The sequence below is a fragment of the Felis catus genome, chromosome A1, assembly GCF_018350175.1.
Source record: "Felis catus isolate Fca126 chromosome A1, F.catus_Fca126_mat1.0, whole genome shotgun sequence".
NCBI lineage: Eukaryota > Metazoa > Chordata > Mammalia > Carnivora > Felidae > Felis > Felis catus.
The window spans coordinates 14,317,858-14,336,050 of record NC_058368.1 but is presented as its reverse complement, the minus strand read 5'-3'; the positions used below and the strand labels follow the sequence as shown (position 1 = coordinate 14,336,050).

Here is an 18,193-nt window from a genome sequence, read left to right as displayed (position 1 = left end):
TATTAATTTCTTGGCATCTTGTAAAACAAAGATTACATTTCCTCATTAAAGCTGAAATCAGAGCAACAAATACTATTATAGAACAGTGCTTTTAGTAACTTTAAGTTTAATTTTTACTAAAAGGAAAAGATTTTAAGGTAAATATACCTCTCACCTAATATTATTAGATAGTGACATGTTACCATGCAATAATATATATGAACCAATCTATTAATGAGAACATTATAATTTTGAACATTTCAAATAAGATGAAATTTTTTCTATATTGAGAAACATAGGACTCAAAAACATTTTAGGCCGATCTTAATATAATATAAATGCAGTAGATACATATATACAATACACTTTACTGTAATATAATTTAAAAAGTGTTTAAAGTAAATATTTTTCTTTGTAAATACTTTAAATTCAAAATTAAATTTTGTGTTTGACTCTACATCACAGACATAGTATTTCTTTCCTTAAGAAAGAAGGAAATATTTTCATAAGAAATACTGCTGACATAAGGACGAAAAAAATCATGGTTTATGTAGAACAAATTTTAAAAAATCCAAGACTTTACAGTAGAAATATCCTAATGATGAAAACTGTTAGTGATACTGAATAAAAACACTACTAGGGGCGCCTGGGTGGCGCAGTCGGTTAAGCATCCGACTTCAGCCAGGTCACGATCTCGCGGTCCGTGAGTTCGAGCCCCGCGTCGGGCTCTGGGCTGATGGCTCAGAGCCTGGAGCCTGTTTCCGATTCTGTGTCTCTCTCTCTCTCTGCCCCTCCCCCGTTCATGCTCTGTCTCTCTCTGTCCCAAAAATAAATAAAAATTTGAAAAAAAAATTAAAAAAAAAACACTACTAAAAAGAATGACTAAAAATTTCAAAATTTTCTCTCTTCTATACCTGGTGCTGAGTCAGGAGACTCCCTTCATTAACACAAAATCATCTTATGAAAACAACACACTTTAAGTAAAAATCTAAGTGGTCACTGACTCAATAAACATGCAATAAATGGATACATAAATGCATTCTGAATGCATTAGATTTAATTGTGGCTTCCACTTCATTTTTGTTGTCTGAGAATACACTGAATAATCCAAAATAGATATTATCTCAACTACCATAAAACTAAAAACGCAAGATCCCGGCTTCAAATTTACACTGAGCCTGATTCAGAAGTGGTAATCCTTGCCTGAATCAATAATTATGTTACTTATGGTTCATCTTCAGCACATCATTGCATCACATAAAATTAGAGTGCCACATCCCTTGTGGGTTTTTTTTTACCAATGAAAAACTTGCACAGACTTTGTTTCAAACCGGACAAATGTTATATCTGCAGGTAGGCTGTTCTCTGGAAAGCTGCAGGAAAATATTCAGTGGTAGAGTGAAATACAGAATTAGCAATAGGGGCATTAATTAAGATAGAGTGTTCACAGAAATTATTCTGAGCAGCAAATTCTTATTTAGATTAGCTATGCTTGTAAATGATTTACTGGACTGTATGAACTAAAATAAGAAAATGGCTACCTAACATCAACAGTTATTGCTTAGTGGAAAAGGACATCAAGGACACTTGCAAGTAAAAGAATTGGATCAATATTAACGTGATTTTCATTTCATGCTTCCCCAACTCCAGTAAGCTGACAATATACTCTGATTATGTGAACTGCCTCAGAGTAACACAGAAAAGGTTATTAGAGCAAGAGGTGGAAATGGAAGGCACTTTTTATATTGACAGGCCTGCTAATAGAGTATACTGATTTTCCAAGACATGCAATGCATTTTTACAATTTGGTTCTGACAGCAAAAATGGAAATTCATTTATTCCTAATTCAAAATATTCATATGTAAGCAATATTTCTTAGAGCAGACCAACAAAGGGGATATTCTCAAACAGCATTTTTAAACTGAAAAAAAAATGCAATTAAAAAGGTGCAAGAAAATCTTATTGAATTTAAGTGCAGCACTATAGAAGTATAAAATGCTAACTCAATAAGCTTCTTAATGGAGTGAATGTAGAAAAATGCATTCTGTGCTTTTTAAAGGAAATCTGATAAGCCATATTTTAAGAATATACATGATAGTAAATGTAGAATCCCTGTGCATTTTAGACTGGATATTACTCGGTTGGGTTTTGATTAGCCATGAAGTTAGGGTAATTGTGAAATATTCAAACTAGGACTTTATTACATTAAAAGTCACATGGCACACTTTACTTATGGAAAAAAATGCTAAAACATATAGAAAACTTGGGGCAGTTTGGAACCCTGTCAGTATCATAAAGAGCAGAGACGATGCATTATTCATCTTTGCGATTATTTGATACAGAGCATAGTGTTTGGGTCCTATGCTGAAGTTTGCTTAGAAAAAGACTAGCAAGAAATAAAGCCATCAAAACCGGCAGATAGCTGCTTTACATGGGTGTCAGTGAGAGATTTTTTTCCCCATTTTGTACTTTTCTGGCCTTTTCTAGATTTTCTACAATGAGCATATTTCTTTTTAGGAAGGAAGGAAGGAAGGAAGGAAGGAAGGAAGGAAGGAAGGAAGGAAGGAAGGAAGGAAGGAAGGAAGGGAGGGAGGGAGGGAGGGAGGACTAAAACCTTGCATGGTGAGTCAAGAGGAGTAAATGGCAGATAGGAGCAGAATGGAAGGAAGAAAGTTTTGACAACTCTAGGAATGAAAGATGCATCGGGCAACTGAACCAAGGGCTGAGAGATGGGCACACTTCCTATGGCAGTGGGGGGCATCAACCTAGGGAATGATGCTTGGTTTTGCTTCTGAAAGCCTGTCACAGAAGTCAGTGGGGAAAATTTACTTTAAGATCCTGGGAACGGGGAGTAGGAGATATTTTGGCTACATAAGTAAGTGGCTCAAATATGGGAGAAAAAAACTGATAAAAATTTCTCCTTGATCATTAAAAAACATGGAATAGCTAAGAGATGGTGTTGATATAGGTTATTTAAAGCACTTTTAAAACACTCAGAACATTTTATTTTTTTAAGTTTATTTATTTTTGAGAGAGCGAGAGAGCGAGTGCACACATGAGCAGGGGAGGGGCAGAAAGACAGGGAGAAAGAGAATTCCAAACAGGCTCTGCACTGTCAGCCTGGAGCCAGATGCGGAGCTCGAACTCACAATCCGTGAGATCATGACCTGAGTTGCAATCAAAGAGTCGGTTGCTTAGCTGACTGACCACCCAGGAGCCCCACGGAACATTAAAAATCTTTTTAAAATTTTTATTTATTTTTGAGAGGCAGAGAGAGGGAGAGGAAGAGGGAGAGGGAGAGGGAGAGGGAGAGGGGGAGGGGGGAGAGGGAGACAGAGAAAGAGAGAGAGAGAGAGAGAGAGAGAGAGAGAGAGAGAGAGAGAACAAAGAAGAGATCACAGAACTGTCAGCACGCATGGGCCTGGAGATCATGACCTGAGCTGAAGTCAGATGCTTAACCCACTGAGCCACCCAGGTGCCCTGCCCCTCAGAACATTTCAAAATACGTCTTGTACATGACACCTGAAGCGCATGCTGTGAACGACACTAAGTTCATCTGTAGGCTACAGGAGTAACCAAAATTTAACAGGTAAACTTCAAAGCAGGAAAGTGTTCAATAATGCTCTTTGCAGTCAGAATTCCAAGTGTACCTAAGGCAACATACTATATAGTAAGAGAATGGTATTTTGGTTGCATTTTTGTTCTCTCTACCACTTACTAGCATGCCATCTAACTTCTTTGGTCTGTCATTCTCTCAAATAAAAATCCTTTAATGGCTCTGTCTATTGACAAATCCTTTCACAATGTGGCTTCAAACAGGCTTTTCAGCCTCATTTTGTACAGTTGTCCCCACTATCCTGTGTTCCGTCACATAGCACCATTTTGCATCCCCTGGACACATTATGTTGTACTGTGTGGCCCCTTTCTCACATTGCCACCGTTTCACTTACTGGCTTGTGAAGATCTCCATTCATCCTTTCAAGTCTAGCTAAAATGTATTTCTTCAGTTAGGCAACTCCCTTCACTGAGCTCAGATAGCATTTTAACACACGTTGACAAAAATATTTATCATGGTGCACTGTAATTACTTACAAATGCAATTGTGTATACACTTTATGAAAAATTAGTCTGAAAGAACATAAATAACATTATGGATAGTTCTATGCCACTCAGCAGTAATATAATTTTGTCAGCTCCCTATCTTAAACAGCCTTTGATGTTCTAAGTGGAAAGAAAATGTAGGCATAAAAAATACATTTCAGAATTTGAAAATACCATACTTGTAGACCTATTCCATAAAAATCCTATTTTTCAATACTACTACTTTAAATGATGAAAATACTGTATGTATACCTTGAAATTAATCGATTATCAATTCAATAAAAAACAGCAACTAACTACATAGAATTGAGTTAATTCTACGCTCTAAATGGAACAGAAGATATCATTTTTTGTTTTCAAATCGTTTTTATCTCAGAATATGATACACCTAAAGTCAAACATTTTCTGAAATTTTTACACAGGGGCCTATCACAAAATGCAAAACATTGAGGCCATTCAAAGGAATAAGTTATGCCTTCATATCTTGGTAATTTCTGATACTACCTCTGCCATTCCTGGCTCACCTGGTAAATTCCTAATCTTCTCTCAAGACGGTTCCTAAGTAATTACTTCTATGAAGCCTACTCCAACCCATCAGACTCACAGTTAGTCACTCTGTCCCCTGCGCTCCTTTATGAACTACTACCTCTCTTTATGATAACTGTTTCTCACCAGTAGACCAGGGTTTTTCCACCTTGTGGCATTCTGGCATTCCACTAGTGGCATTTAGAGCTGGAGTTTTGTTTTTGTCATCATTCTAGGGAAGCTGCCTGTGCATGACAGGATATTCTAGCAGCAGTCTCTATTCAGTAGATGCTGGGAACACACCCCCACCTCCACCCTGTTATAAAGCACTAAACTATATGCTCTTAGAGGGTAGAAACTGTCTCAAACTTCAAAGCCAGCATGTAGCAAATGCTTGGAATATAGAAGATATTCAATAAATGCTTCTAAATTAATACAGTGATTTGATTCTTCTGAATCTGTTTAAAGCTACAATCTGCATCTTCAAAACAAAGACAGGGGAGTTGTAATTAGAACATTTGTTGGTACAAAAATGCTATATAAAGTCTGTAAAATGCATCTGATAAGCATATTTTGTAACAGTATTTATGTAATCTGTTTCAATTATTTTAAGAGAATATAAAAATGAGAAGTGAAGACAATGCTCTGATATTAAAATGTGACACTGGCGTAAAAAAGAGCTGAAAGATGATTCCTTGTATGTCTTTTTCTTCTTCTTTTAAAAGAGTTTACATCATTAACTTTCAGTAAATTATTTTAACCATAATCAGATCACCTCATTTATTCAAGATATGGAGATTCGATTAATAACACACCAATTAAAATGGAGTTATCGATGAACAGTAATAAGATGTTTGCGAGTGCTTCTACATAATACAAACGATAGATTATTACGTAAAAAAATCAAATCGTATTTCTCAAATATGATAATAACTGTAAACTCTTAAAAAGAAGTCAATTAGCTTCTTTCTCAATTTTTATAGTTGCATTAGTATTTTTTAGTCTCAAGTGCTTTTCTTATTTCTGCAAGCAGCACATTACAGTAGCCATGCATATACCATCAAAACTAATTTAATTCCAGATTCATTACAGAGCTGCTTTTTATTCATCAAGGTCATATCTTGATGGCTTCACAAGCTTAGATAAATCAGGTGTTAAGCAGACACATCTCTGAGGAACCTAAGGATGTTCTCATTTGCAGTTCTCAGCATATCTTATTATTTATTGCCAAAGAAATGACTGATTAACTTTGTCATCTTTGCTCTATGTTTTTTTTCTTCCAGCTGAAGCAGCCTGCCCTCTTTTGCGATGCCTGATCAGACCTATTTAAGATGATGTCTTTGATCACAGACATGGGGAGCTTGCGATCCTAGGCTTTGATGAAACATTGTTCCACTATAATTTTATGGAAGGGAAACAGAGTCTTAAATGATAATTGACAGTCAACAAAGACAACCAAACTTATTAAGATTTTGTACTCTTCTTTGACAGCATAATCTTTAAGCACCAGAAAGGCACCAGAAGTTGACTAGTCTAGGTTTTATTTAAACACATAAACAATACACAAAACCCTTCCTTTTCAATCATTTCCCCATTGGCTAATTTGCCCTGAAGAAGAAAATCCTGCAGGTCAGAAGATGAATTTTGAGTTTAAAATATTTTCCTTATATTCTTCCTTATGGTCTGTAAAATTCCTACTAATCAATTAAATTTGCACTTTTAAGAAATTTTACTATTAGAAAATACCTAAATAACATATTTCATACAAAGTTAGAACATTGAACATCAGGAAAAAATTACATGCCTCTAGGTTTTATTAATCACATTCCAACACCAAGGCTGAAAGTATATCAAATCACACCAAATCTTTTGCGCATGACAACCTCATAAATTATTCAACTCATTAGTATTACTAAGAAGCATGAAAAACTCCATCAGTATTAAGAATGTTTTCCAACAGAAAAAGGTCAACCAAAAGTTTTAGTAATGAAATGGGAAGGAAAGCTTTCAAAGTCAGTATGAAACAAAATTGTTGTCCTTTCTATCTTCTTGAAAATATACCCAGTTTTGATTATTTGCTCATATAAAAGAAAGCACTGTTAATATATTTGATTTGTGGCTCCACACAGATTATCTGAAAAGAATGTTCAAATTATGGCTAAGTGTTCCCACCCATCACATGAAAGTTTAACTCCAGTTTAATCTAAATGACTGAATTTAGGGAAAAGTCAAGTGATTCAAAACATTTTAAATAAAATATTAAGTCTGCTAATTCAGTTTCAGTTCTGTTACATTAGTATAGGCTCACCTTCTTGAAACTTACTGTACTATAGGAATGAACAGATAGACCTTACCAGTGTTCAAATCCCAGGGACTGCTTTGATGGCCATGTAAGTATTCTCTATTTATGTACAACTTGTTTAATAGTCTGGAAACATTGATCACTGATTCAAACACTTATATCCATACTGAAAGTTCCATTCACAAAATATTCTTCTGCTCTTAAAAGAATTTTGCTGCCACAATGTAGATGAATATAGTTTGTTGGACCAAAGATTATAGCAGAGTTTCTGTGCATTTAATGCTTAATTTTCAAGACACAATGTACAGGGAAATTGAAATACTCTAATTATTTAACATTGAGGAAGAAACAAATTGAATTTCAATTTGTCCTAGAAGCCCTCTCAAAATGTGAAGCCTTTTACAAAAATGTACAATAAATGTACCTTTCCTAGGTCTACACAAACCAAAATATTTAATAATTTAGATGTTAAGTCTATATGCTGCTAGACTTGAAGGTACTTAAAACACATTTAAAAGTTTAATGGCAGGCAGAGTGGCCAGATGATGGGCTGAAATTTTACTTTTATATGAATGTTCTAGCAATATGTGAATAAAAAGCTTTATTTAAAATATTTTTAATTAAGGTGTTCAACATTTATTTTTATTGGATGAAGTGCTTTGTAATAATAACTTACATTTACTCTCTATTTCTTCTGAAGAAATAACTTTACATATAGGTTAGGAGGCATGTTGAGAGTTTGGAAGATGATACAATGCTACCTTTTTCTCTTGGCAGTTTTTTTAAATTTTTTTTTCAACGTTTTTATTAATTTTTGGGACAGAGAGGGACAGAGCATGAACGAGGGAGGGGCAGAGAGAGAGGGAGACACAGAATCGGAAACAGGCTCCAGGCTCTGAGCCATCAGCCCAGAGCCTGACGCGGGGCTCGAACTCACGGACCGCGAGATCGTGACCTGGCTGAAGTCGGACGCTTAACCGACTGCGCCACCCAGGCGCCCCTCTCTTGGCAGTTTTTAATACTTCTTTCTATTTCTGTGTACAGCTCACACCAGGGGGCACTTTCCCTCTCATCTCTTCACATCCTCCATATTTTACTCCCTACTCTCTACACAATTGCAAAGGCCCACCGATAGAAACTGTGCTGAAGGTTGAAGAGGTATGCTCTAGAGCTGGTTTTGGAGGTAGAATTGTTTCAGTTCTCTTTTGTTTTCCATTACACAATCTTAATCTTGAGAATGATGTGACAATAACTCTGGCATGGGTACCATATAGCTTTCCTGAATATTTTATGGCATACACGTGGTCTTTGTTCTAGTTATGTATAAAAAAACATACCCTCTTGCCTTCTATCAATGAACTCAACTCAAGAGAGATAATTAGTTCTGAATACCGCTCATTCCAAATTTCAAATTCATAAATTGCTCCATACTTTAAAATACTCTTACACTAATGGCTCAAATTAAAATATAAGAAAAACAGGTGTTGCTGTGGATGTAGAGAAAAAGGAACCCTTGTGCACTGTTGGTGGAAATGCAGACTGGTGCAGCCACTCTGGAAAACAGTATGGAGGTTCCTCAAAAAGTTAAAAATAGAACTACCCTGTGATCCAGCAATTGCACTGCTGGATATTTACCCCTAAGGTACAAAAACATGAATTCAGAGGGATACACGTACCCCGATGTTTACAGCAACATTATTTACAATAGCCAAATTGTGGAAGCAGCCCAAGTGTCCATTGATAGATGAATGGATAAAGAAGTGGTATATATATACATAATGGAATATTATTCAGCCATAAAAAATGAAATCTTGCCATTTGCCCCAACACGGATGGAGCATAACGCTAAGCAAAATAAGTCAGTCAGTGAAAAGCAAATACTATACGATTTCACTCATATGTGGAATTTAAGAACAAAACAAAGCAAAAAAGGAGAGAGTGACAAACCAAGAAACAGACTCTTAAGCATAGAGGACAAACTGATGGTTACCAGAGAGGAGCTGGGTGGGGGGGATGGGTGAAATAGGTGATGGAGAGTAAGGAGTGCACTTGTGATGGGCACTGGCTGATGTATGGAATCGTTGAATTACTATATTGTACACCTGAAACTAAAAGGAACACTGTATGTTAACTATATTGGAATCAAAAAACTTAATAACAAAAGGGTTTATTTATGTGTAGACAAAAAATAAAATAAAATACTCTTACACTACACTCAGAAGATGTTTAGTATTACCTACATCTTTCATCTATTTCAAAATTAAACTGCTATTTTCAGTTTAGGTTCAGTAACAGTAGTTACTATGGCATCAAAAGCTGACTATCAGATGTCTTAAAAGATTTTAAAGTAAAGGTTTTAAAATTTGTTTCTGATAGGCTTTAACAATGGTTTAATAATACAGATATTTTACAAATTAAACATACAAAGTATCTGCTTTTACAGAGAATGGCATTTTTTTCTAACAGGCTCCTTTTTTTTGTTTTGTTTTTTGTTTTTGTTTTTTAAACTAACAGACTCTTTAAAAGCAACCTATAGAATGCTGAATACAGTATAATGTGGATCTTGTATAAATAAACCTTTGTCAACTCAGTATCACTACTAATATCAATTTAGCCTAACTCTGTTACAAACTGTCTCTATATGTTTCTATTTTCAAATGGGATGAATTCAAATAGGATGGGTTGGTGAAAAAGTCTAAAGTGTATGAAGTGAAGTTTTAATAATTTCAAGTTCAAATTATAAAGCATGACATTTTAGGTATTTCTAAAAATCTCTTCTATTAGAGTGTAAAGACAATGTGTCATTTAAAAAAATTTAATGTTTGCTTATTTTTGAGAGAGTGAGACACAGCACAAGTGGGGGAGGGGCAGAGAGAGGGAGACCCAGACTCCAAAGCAGGCTCCAGGCTCCAAGCTGTCAGCATAGAGCCCAACCAGGGGCTCGAACCCACGGACTGCGAGATCATGACCTTGCGAAGTCAGCGCTTAACTGACTGAGCCACCCAGGCGCCCAAGACAATATCTTATTTTAAGCATAAAGATAACACAACAAGTTAAGTTTAAATCCTTAGGCACTAAAATCCTTAGGTGATCTCTCTTGTTCATTAAAGAAATCCCCTATAGTACCAGTGAACTATAATTTTTTTCTAGCATGTTCTTTCCTATAGTTACTTTTATTGTATAAAGTTATGTTGAAACTTTTATCTTAGGCATAATACTTTAATATGAAATCCTCATCTATTTATTTAATATGTTTGAGTCTTACTAAGTTATATCAATTCCTGGACTACCTGTACAACAAGTTTTAAAAGCTTTGCACATTTTATTTTTATCAGGATTAAGTATTTTCTCTGTCTAATCCATCAAGAACATGAATAGTATTAAATGTTATAAACTATGGTAAATTTTAAAACAGATGGCTCACTTATTATACTCAAGTAAATGAAAATTATCATAATAAAAACACAAGTAATTGTAAGAACAAAAGTGGTTAATAACAAAAATATATAGATAGGGGTTCATTAATGGTATTTTCTGAGTGTATATAGTTTATTCAATTCTGAGTTGATCAATTACACTTCAATTTGTTGGAGCACTTAAAAATGGTACAAAATAGTCCTATTTATATTTCTTGGTAGACAGCAAACTAAAATAGTAGCATTTTTTATTAAATTATAAAAATATTTTGATATTTTCTATTTAATATAGATTTTTTAATGGAAAAATTACGGTACAGTTCTACTGTAGTGTAATAGTTGATGATACATTTAATGTGAGATGGTTTTTTTTTAAACTTTATTTGCAACCCATTGGAGGACTGGTAATTTCAATTCACCTATTGTAGCAGTATTTATTTTTTTGTTTTGTTTTAGACTGAAGAGAATAAAACAGTAAAAAAATTGAGAATGTCATATGATGAGATTATTAATAAGACATTTGTTTCTGTTAAATACACAAATATGTGCATGTATATATATACAAACAGTATACATATGTGTATATATATATCATGCATATATGTATATTTATATAGCATATATGAGTGTATGTACACATACACAAATTGTACATAAAAATATATAAGTCTGAGTACACAGTTACAATCGTGTGTTTTGCCACCTTGTATCTTGGTCACCAAAATTTTGAAAGACTTTGAAACTGATAAAGAAACTGATTTTACTCTTGTTTCAGGCTGTGTAAGATTGATGTTGAGTAATAATCCTTCGTATAGAGTCTTTTTTTTTTTAATGTTTATTCAGTTTTGAGAGCGAGGGCGCCAGCAGGGTAGGGGTAGAGAAGAGGGGCAGAGGATCTGAAGCAGGCTCCGCGGTGGCAGCAGCTAGCCTGACATGGGGCTCGAACTCACGAACTGTGAGATCATGAGCTGAGCTGAAGTCAGGTGCTCGACCGACTGAACCACCCAGATGCCCCTAGAGTCTTTTAATCTATTAAAAAGAAGTTTAAGGGTCTAAAATATATCAAGTGGGTGAAATATTGGGTTGAGTAAGTGTCACCTACATGACACTGAAGGATAAAGCAGAACATAGTATTTTTGACTTACGACATGCTGAATTTTATTTATTTATTTACTTACTTACTTATTTATTTATTTTTAAGTTTATTTGTTTTGAGAGAGAGAGAATGACCAGGGAAGGGGCAGAGAGAGAGGGAGAGAGAGAATCCCAAGCAGGCTCCACACCGTCAGTGCAGAGCCCGATGTGGGGCTCAAACCCATGAGCCTTGAGATCATGACCTGAGCCTTAAACAAGAGTCGGCCACTCAACCAACTGAGCCACCCAGGTACCCCGACATGCTGAATTTTAAATGCTAGTGAAAAAAAAAGAATTTTCGACCACAAAGAGTCCCATCGTATCCAGGGAAGTGCTGTGTAAGAGGTATTGGTACTGACCATATTCTACTGCAGCTTTGAGCAGTGCTTCAGCATGAGTGGAGCCAAACGCATTACGAACAAATCGTCTCCTTCGACGAAGATCATCTTCCCAGTAATCCAAACGCCAGAAATCATGCAATTGGCTAGGAATGAGGAAATAAACAGTAGGCACTATTAACAACAATGCATAACTGGAAATATATTTTTTTACATAACATTAAGGCTTTATTTCTTTAGTCTCAATGGAAAATTAAGATGATTTTTGAGATATTTATGTTTTACGATTGTGTTTACATACGTATTTCCTGTCCAAATGACCAAAACTTGAAAGAGTAACATTCTCATATTTTAAGCATTGTAATACTCAGCTCTGTTTTCTCTACAATGTTCTTCTTTCTACTGAAAACATTAATCATGGGGAGTTCAGTAACAAATGCAGCATCAAATTACAAGTATTAATGGCACAGTTTTCCTTCTTTTACACTGTCTTTAACAAGGCTTGTAAATCACAGGATAGACCTCACTACAAATAGTTTGCAATTTAATGACCATGGTTTCTTAGTAGACTGAATTAAGAACCATAAAATATTGCCTGCTTGGATTTGGTGGAACAATGATTAAAATAATGTGCTGAAATATTCATTGAAATAATTCCCTGCTGCCCACAGCAACCTGAGAAAAGTGCAATTTTATCCATTATTAATAATACTGAATTAGAGCTGCAAAAAATTCCAGTATGTGGTAATTGTCTTGGTAAATTATTATTCTAACACTAACAGAGTCCTTGGATGATTTTACTGCTTTCAGCTAATATAAACCATTAACAATTACGGCCTTCACTGGGTAACACTGTCTAAACCATGTTATGCTCTAAACTAATATTAAAAATCCATGAGATATTTCAGAAACTACTGAAATCTGTTCATTGTATATCAATGGAATGTTTCACAATATAATTTTTGTTTTCAATTCAATTTCAATAACCATTGGTGATAAAAGCCACTGTCTGAGAAGTCTGTTTTTCTCTCTCTCTAGTATTTGGAGTAATATACTCAAGAGATAATATTCTAATGTTCTTGAACAGCACTATTCATAAAAACACATAAAATGCTTTCATAGAAGATTTGATTTCATTTTTATTTTGCTATTTTATTGTAAAAGAATACCGCATTTTATTAAAGCAGGAACTGTATATGTTTTGCTCATCATTATATCTCTAGTACAATATCTAGGACATACTACGTTTTTGAATAGTCAATGAATTTATTATGCCAATTCTTCACCTTGAAAACCTATAGACATGTAGTCATTGAGAATAGTAATACACTTTTGAAAAACTTTTTGGATTTTGCGGCCGGCTATCCAATTTTGTTTTCCACAACTTAATTGTTATAGAATATAACAAGGTAAGGGATATATAAAGAGAATATTAAAATTATAAGCATTTGAAGTATATTTGAATACACTTGTTTTTCTACACATCATAATTATTAAAACTTTATTTTTCATTCAAAATAAGATTGCCAAAGAATAATGGTTACAGGTACCTCTGTGAATTTAAAATAGGACAGTATCTATCCTTACAAATACAGACTAATCGTAGCGGTTTAAGGAAGACCCTGCTAAAAACTTGCTATACAGATTTTCCTTAAGAGTGTGTCAAAATTGGGGTGTGGTTGGCTTAGTCAGTTAAGGGTCCCACTCCTGATTTTGGCTTGGGTCATGATCTCATGGTTCCTGACATGCAGCCCCACATCGTATTGGACTCTGTGCTGACAGCATGGAGCCTTCTTGGGATTTTCTCCCTCTCTCTCTGTCTCTTACCCCCAAAAGCTCTTTCTGTCTCTCCCAAAATAAAATAAAAATTAAAAAATAGAGCATGTTAAAATCAAATTTTGAATTCCCCAGGAGAGACAGATCTAATATTATCTCAAATTACCAACTATAGACCTATTTTTCTCTATTCCTCCTATTAAGTATGACTGAAAAAATTTGGACACTATATGTAAAACAAATGTAACAAGACTCTGAAAGTTGGAAAGCAGAAGGCAGACTGACTAATGACCCCAGGGCCAAAGAATAAATTTAGTAGAGTTGCCAGGGTTGTCTTTTTGCCTCACATATCCTAGACCTCAAGGCAAAGAGGCTAGCAACCTAGATTAGACCCATGGGTACAGACCAAAAAAAAAGTCCCCAACAAAAGCTTGGTTTCTCCAGCCAAAGAACAAAGAAAGGTGCAACCCAGCAAAAGAGAAAACTTTTAGACAACTATTGCACTCTAGCTCAACACCACAGAAAAACAGTAGCCCCACTCTACCCACACCAGAAAGTAAGTGGGAAGTCTACTAATCAAGACGTAATCTCAATCAAGAGATTGAGTCTCTAACATCCTCAGTCAGGGGTGTATCAGAGAAGGACAACAGGGAACCAGGCCTTGCATCTCTGAACACCACCCTCAAGAAGTCAGCGGAAACCATGTGGAGGGCCTGGATTTCCCCCCCTGCCAAACAGTAATGAGATGTTCTTCTCCCTCCTCACTCGGGTAGTATCAGAGAACGCCTAGTAGAGACTCAGGACTTTCACCTCTGATCAACACCAATAAGGCTACCCACACTAGCCTAACTAGCTAGAACTCCCGCCCCTGCCAAGTAGTAATGAAACACTGCCTCCTCCCTCACGCTCTAGACGTCAGTAGAATCCAGGTGGGGAATCTGGAGTTCTACCTCCACCTGGCAGGAAAGATGCAGTGCTTCCCCATTTCTCCTAATGGAGGAATGTCAGAGAGGGTCAACTAAAACAAAAGGTTTAAATAGGATACAATATATCTCAAAGAATAATAAGAAAATATCATCTTTCAATCTAAAGTTACATGTCACATCAAGAACTTGGAAGATTTCAAACAGAATGTAAAATGTCACCAATAGATGCTAATACTGAGATGACAGGGATGTTAGAATTTTCTGACAAGGATTTTAAACCATGTATGATTTTTAAAAAATGCTTCACCGAGCAATTATGAACATGCTTGAAACAAATAAAAAAAAATAGAAAGCCTCAGGAAAGAAACAAAAAGTCTCACTCAGCAAAAAATTAGAAGATATAAAAAGTAACAAAGAAATTTTAGAACTGACAAATAAATGACCAAAATAAAAAGCTCAGTGAATGGGCTTAACAGCACAATGGAAAGGACAGAAGAAAGATTTAGTTAAATGGCAGACAGAATAATAGATATTACCCAATCTGAATAACAGAGAAAATGGACTGAAAAAAAAAAGGGAACAAAGCCTCAGGGATCTATGAATTATAACATCCAAAATATTTGGGTCATGGGAATTCTGGAAAGGAGAGAGGAAAGAGAGCAGGGCTGAAATAGTCCCTGAAAAAATAATGGCTGAATATTTCTCAAATTTGGCAAAAAAAAGCATAATGTACAGATTTAAGAAGCTGACTGAACTCCATACATCTGAAGAAATTTATGCCAAGGCAAATCATGATTAAACTTCTGAAACAAAGGACAAAGCAAAATCTACAAAGCAGCCAGAGAAAAATGACATCTCACCTACAGGTATAAAACAATTAGAATGACAGCATATTTTATATCAAAAGCTACGGTGGCCAGAAGAAATGGCCAAATATATTTTATGTACTGGAAAAAAAAAAGAACTGTCAACTCAGATTCCTATAACCAGTGAAAATACTACCCAGGAATGAAAAATTAAGATTTTTCAGATGAAGGAAAAGAAAGTATTTGTTGCCATCAAAGCCAGTCTAAAAAGTGGCTATAACCAGTCTTATGAACACAAGGGAAGCAGTAAAAGGAACATTGGAATACCAGGAAGGAAGAAGGAACATAATAAGCAAAATATGAGTATTTATTTATGTGTTTTAAATTATAATTTATCATATTAGTAAAAATTTTAACACTGTCCAATGTGGTTCTAAGTGTGTGTAGAGGTAATATTTAAGACAAAGAGATTATAAGTAGGGGAGGGTAAAGGGATGTAAAGGAAATAAAGATTCTGTACTTCATTTGGACTGGTAAAACACAGCAGACTCTGATAAAATACATATACATAATGTCATACTTAAAACAACCACTAAAAAATCTATACAAAGAGATATACTCAAAAACATGATGGATAAATCAATATGGAATTCCAAGAAATGTTCAAGTAACCCACAGGAAGACATGAAAACCAAAACACAGCAATGGAAAACAAGGAGAATAAACAAACAATAAGTAATAATGCTTTAAAAAGAATGCTGTCTGCAAGAAATCAACTTCAAATATTATAATAAAGGCAAGTGGAAAATAAAGAATAAAAAAGATCTATCATTCAAACACTAATCAAAGGAAAGCAGGAGTGCCTATATTAACATATACTCTAGAAAAAATAAAATTACTAGAGATAAAGGAGGACCTTATCTAATGACACAAAGGCCAATCTACCAATTAGATACCAATCCCAAATGTGTATGCACCAAACAATAGAGGAGCAAAATATGTCAAGCAAAAACTGATAAACTGACAGTAGATGACAAATACAGAGCTATATATATTTTTTCAACGTTTATTTATTTTTGGGACAGAGAGAGACAGAGCATGAACGGGGGGAGGGGCAGAGAGAGAGGGAGACACAGAATCGGAAACAGGCTCCAGGCTCTGAGCCATCAGCCCAGAGCCTGACGCGGGGCTTGAACTCACGGACCGCGAGATCGTGACCTGGCTGAAGTCGGACGCTTAACCGACTGCGCCACCCAGGCGCCCCAAGAGCTATATTGTGTGTATATACACCCTTCTTTTCAGCAATTGATAGAACACCTAGTTAGAAGATCAGCAAAGATACAGAAGAACACAATACCACCATCAGCCAACATTTTTAGAACATGCAACAACAACAGAGGAATACACATTGTTCAAGACAGACCATATGCTGGGCCACAGCACACATCCAACAAATTTAGAAAACTGAAATCCTATAGTGTACTCTTCTACAAAAAAGGAATAAAGACAGAAATCAATAACAGAAAGGCAACAGAAAAAAAAATCCTCAGACACTTGGAAACTATAACAACACACTTCTAAATAACCTATGGGTCAAAAAAAAAATTCTCAAGGGAAAACAAAAAATACAATGAATTGAATAAAAATTACAATAAAACTATCAAACTTTGTGGGACCCCACTAAAACAGCAATGATAGGAAAATTTATAGTGCAAATACATACATTAGAAAAGATGAAATATCTCAAATCAATACCCTAAATTCCAACATTAAGAATAGAAAAATAAGAGCAAAGCAAGCAGAAGGAAATAGTAAAGATAAAAGTAAGAATCAATGAAATTCAAAACAGAAAAACAACAAAGAAAATCAATACAACAAACAGCTGAGTCTTAATAGCAGTAAAACTGACAAAGAAAAAAGAAAGAAGAGAAAGATTACCAATACCCGCAATGAAACAGCATATATTGTTACAGACCCTGAGGCCATCAAGAGCATAATCAGTAAATGCTGTAAAATACTCTACACACATAAATTTGACAGCTTTAACAAAATGGGCAAATTTCTTAAACAGTACAAACTACCATAACTCACTCAATATGAAATAGATAATATGAATAGATCATTAACTATTAAGGAGATTTAAGACATTACTTAAAAACTCCCCCAAAAGAATCTCCAGGCCTACATGGTTTTACTGGAAAATTCTATCAAACATTTAAAGAAAACTGATCCTGGTTATACATGATTTCACCTAGAAAATAGGGAAGGAAACTTTTCTCAACGAATATTATAGCTAGTATAATACCAAAATAAAAACTAAAGACAGTACAAAGAAGAATACTACAGACCAACATCGCTTATGTATACAGACAAAAAATCCTAAATAAAATACAAGCAAATAGAATTACACAATATATAATAAAAATTATACATGATGACAATTGAAGTTTATTCCAGGAATGCTGGTTTGGCTCAATGTTTCAAAATTAATTAATATAATCCACCAAATTAATGGCTGAAGAAAAATCACATGATCAGTCAATATAGAAAAGAATTTGATAAAATTCAACATGCATCCATGAGGAAAGAAATTTTCAGAAAAACAGGACTAAAGGACAATTTCTTCAGCTTGATAAAAGCATCTACAAAAATCCTATAGCTAAATTATACTAAAAGAAGAAGGAATGAATGATTTTCCCCTAAAACTGGGAAAAATACAAAATATCTGCTCCCACTCCTCTTATTCAACAAAGTACTAGAATTTGTAGCCAATGCAATCAAACAAAAAAGGCAAAAAAGAATACAGAATAGGAAAGAGAGAAATAAACTGTCTCTGTTTGCATAAAACATTATTTTCTATGTAGAAAATCAAACAACATCTATCAAAACC

General features: G+C 34.8%; 1 protein-coding gene across 12 annotated transcripts in view; it reads right to left on the bottom strand.

Moving 5' to 3' along the window:
* Positions 1-18,193, bottom strand: part of NBEA (neurobeachin) — a 684,640-nt gene that overhangs the window by 235,841 nt on the left and 430,606 nt on the right. For all 12 annotated transcript variants that reach the window (XM_023250717.2, XM_023250724.2, XM_011286341.4 and 9 more), the window contains one exon: positions 11,817-11,941. In XM_023250717.2, the coding sequence (XP_023106485.1) occupies positions 11,817-11,941 (125 nt within the window). The remainder of the gene's footprint in view (positions 1-11,816; positions 11,942-18,193) is intronic.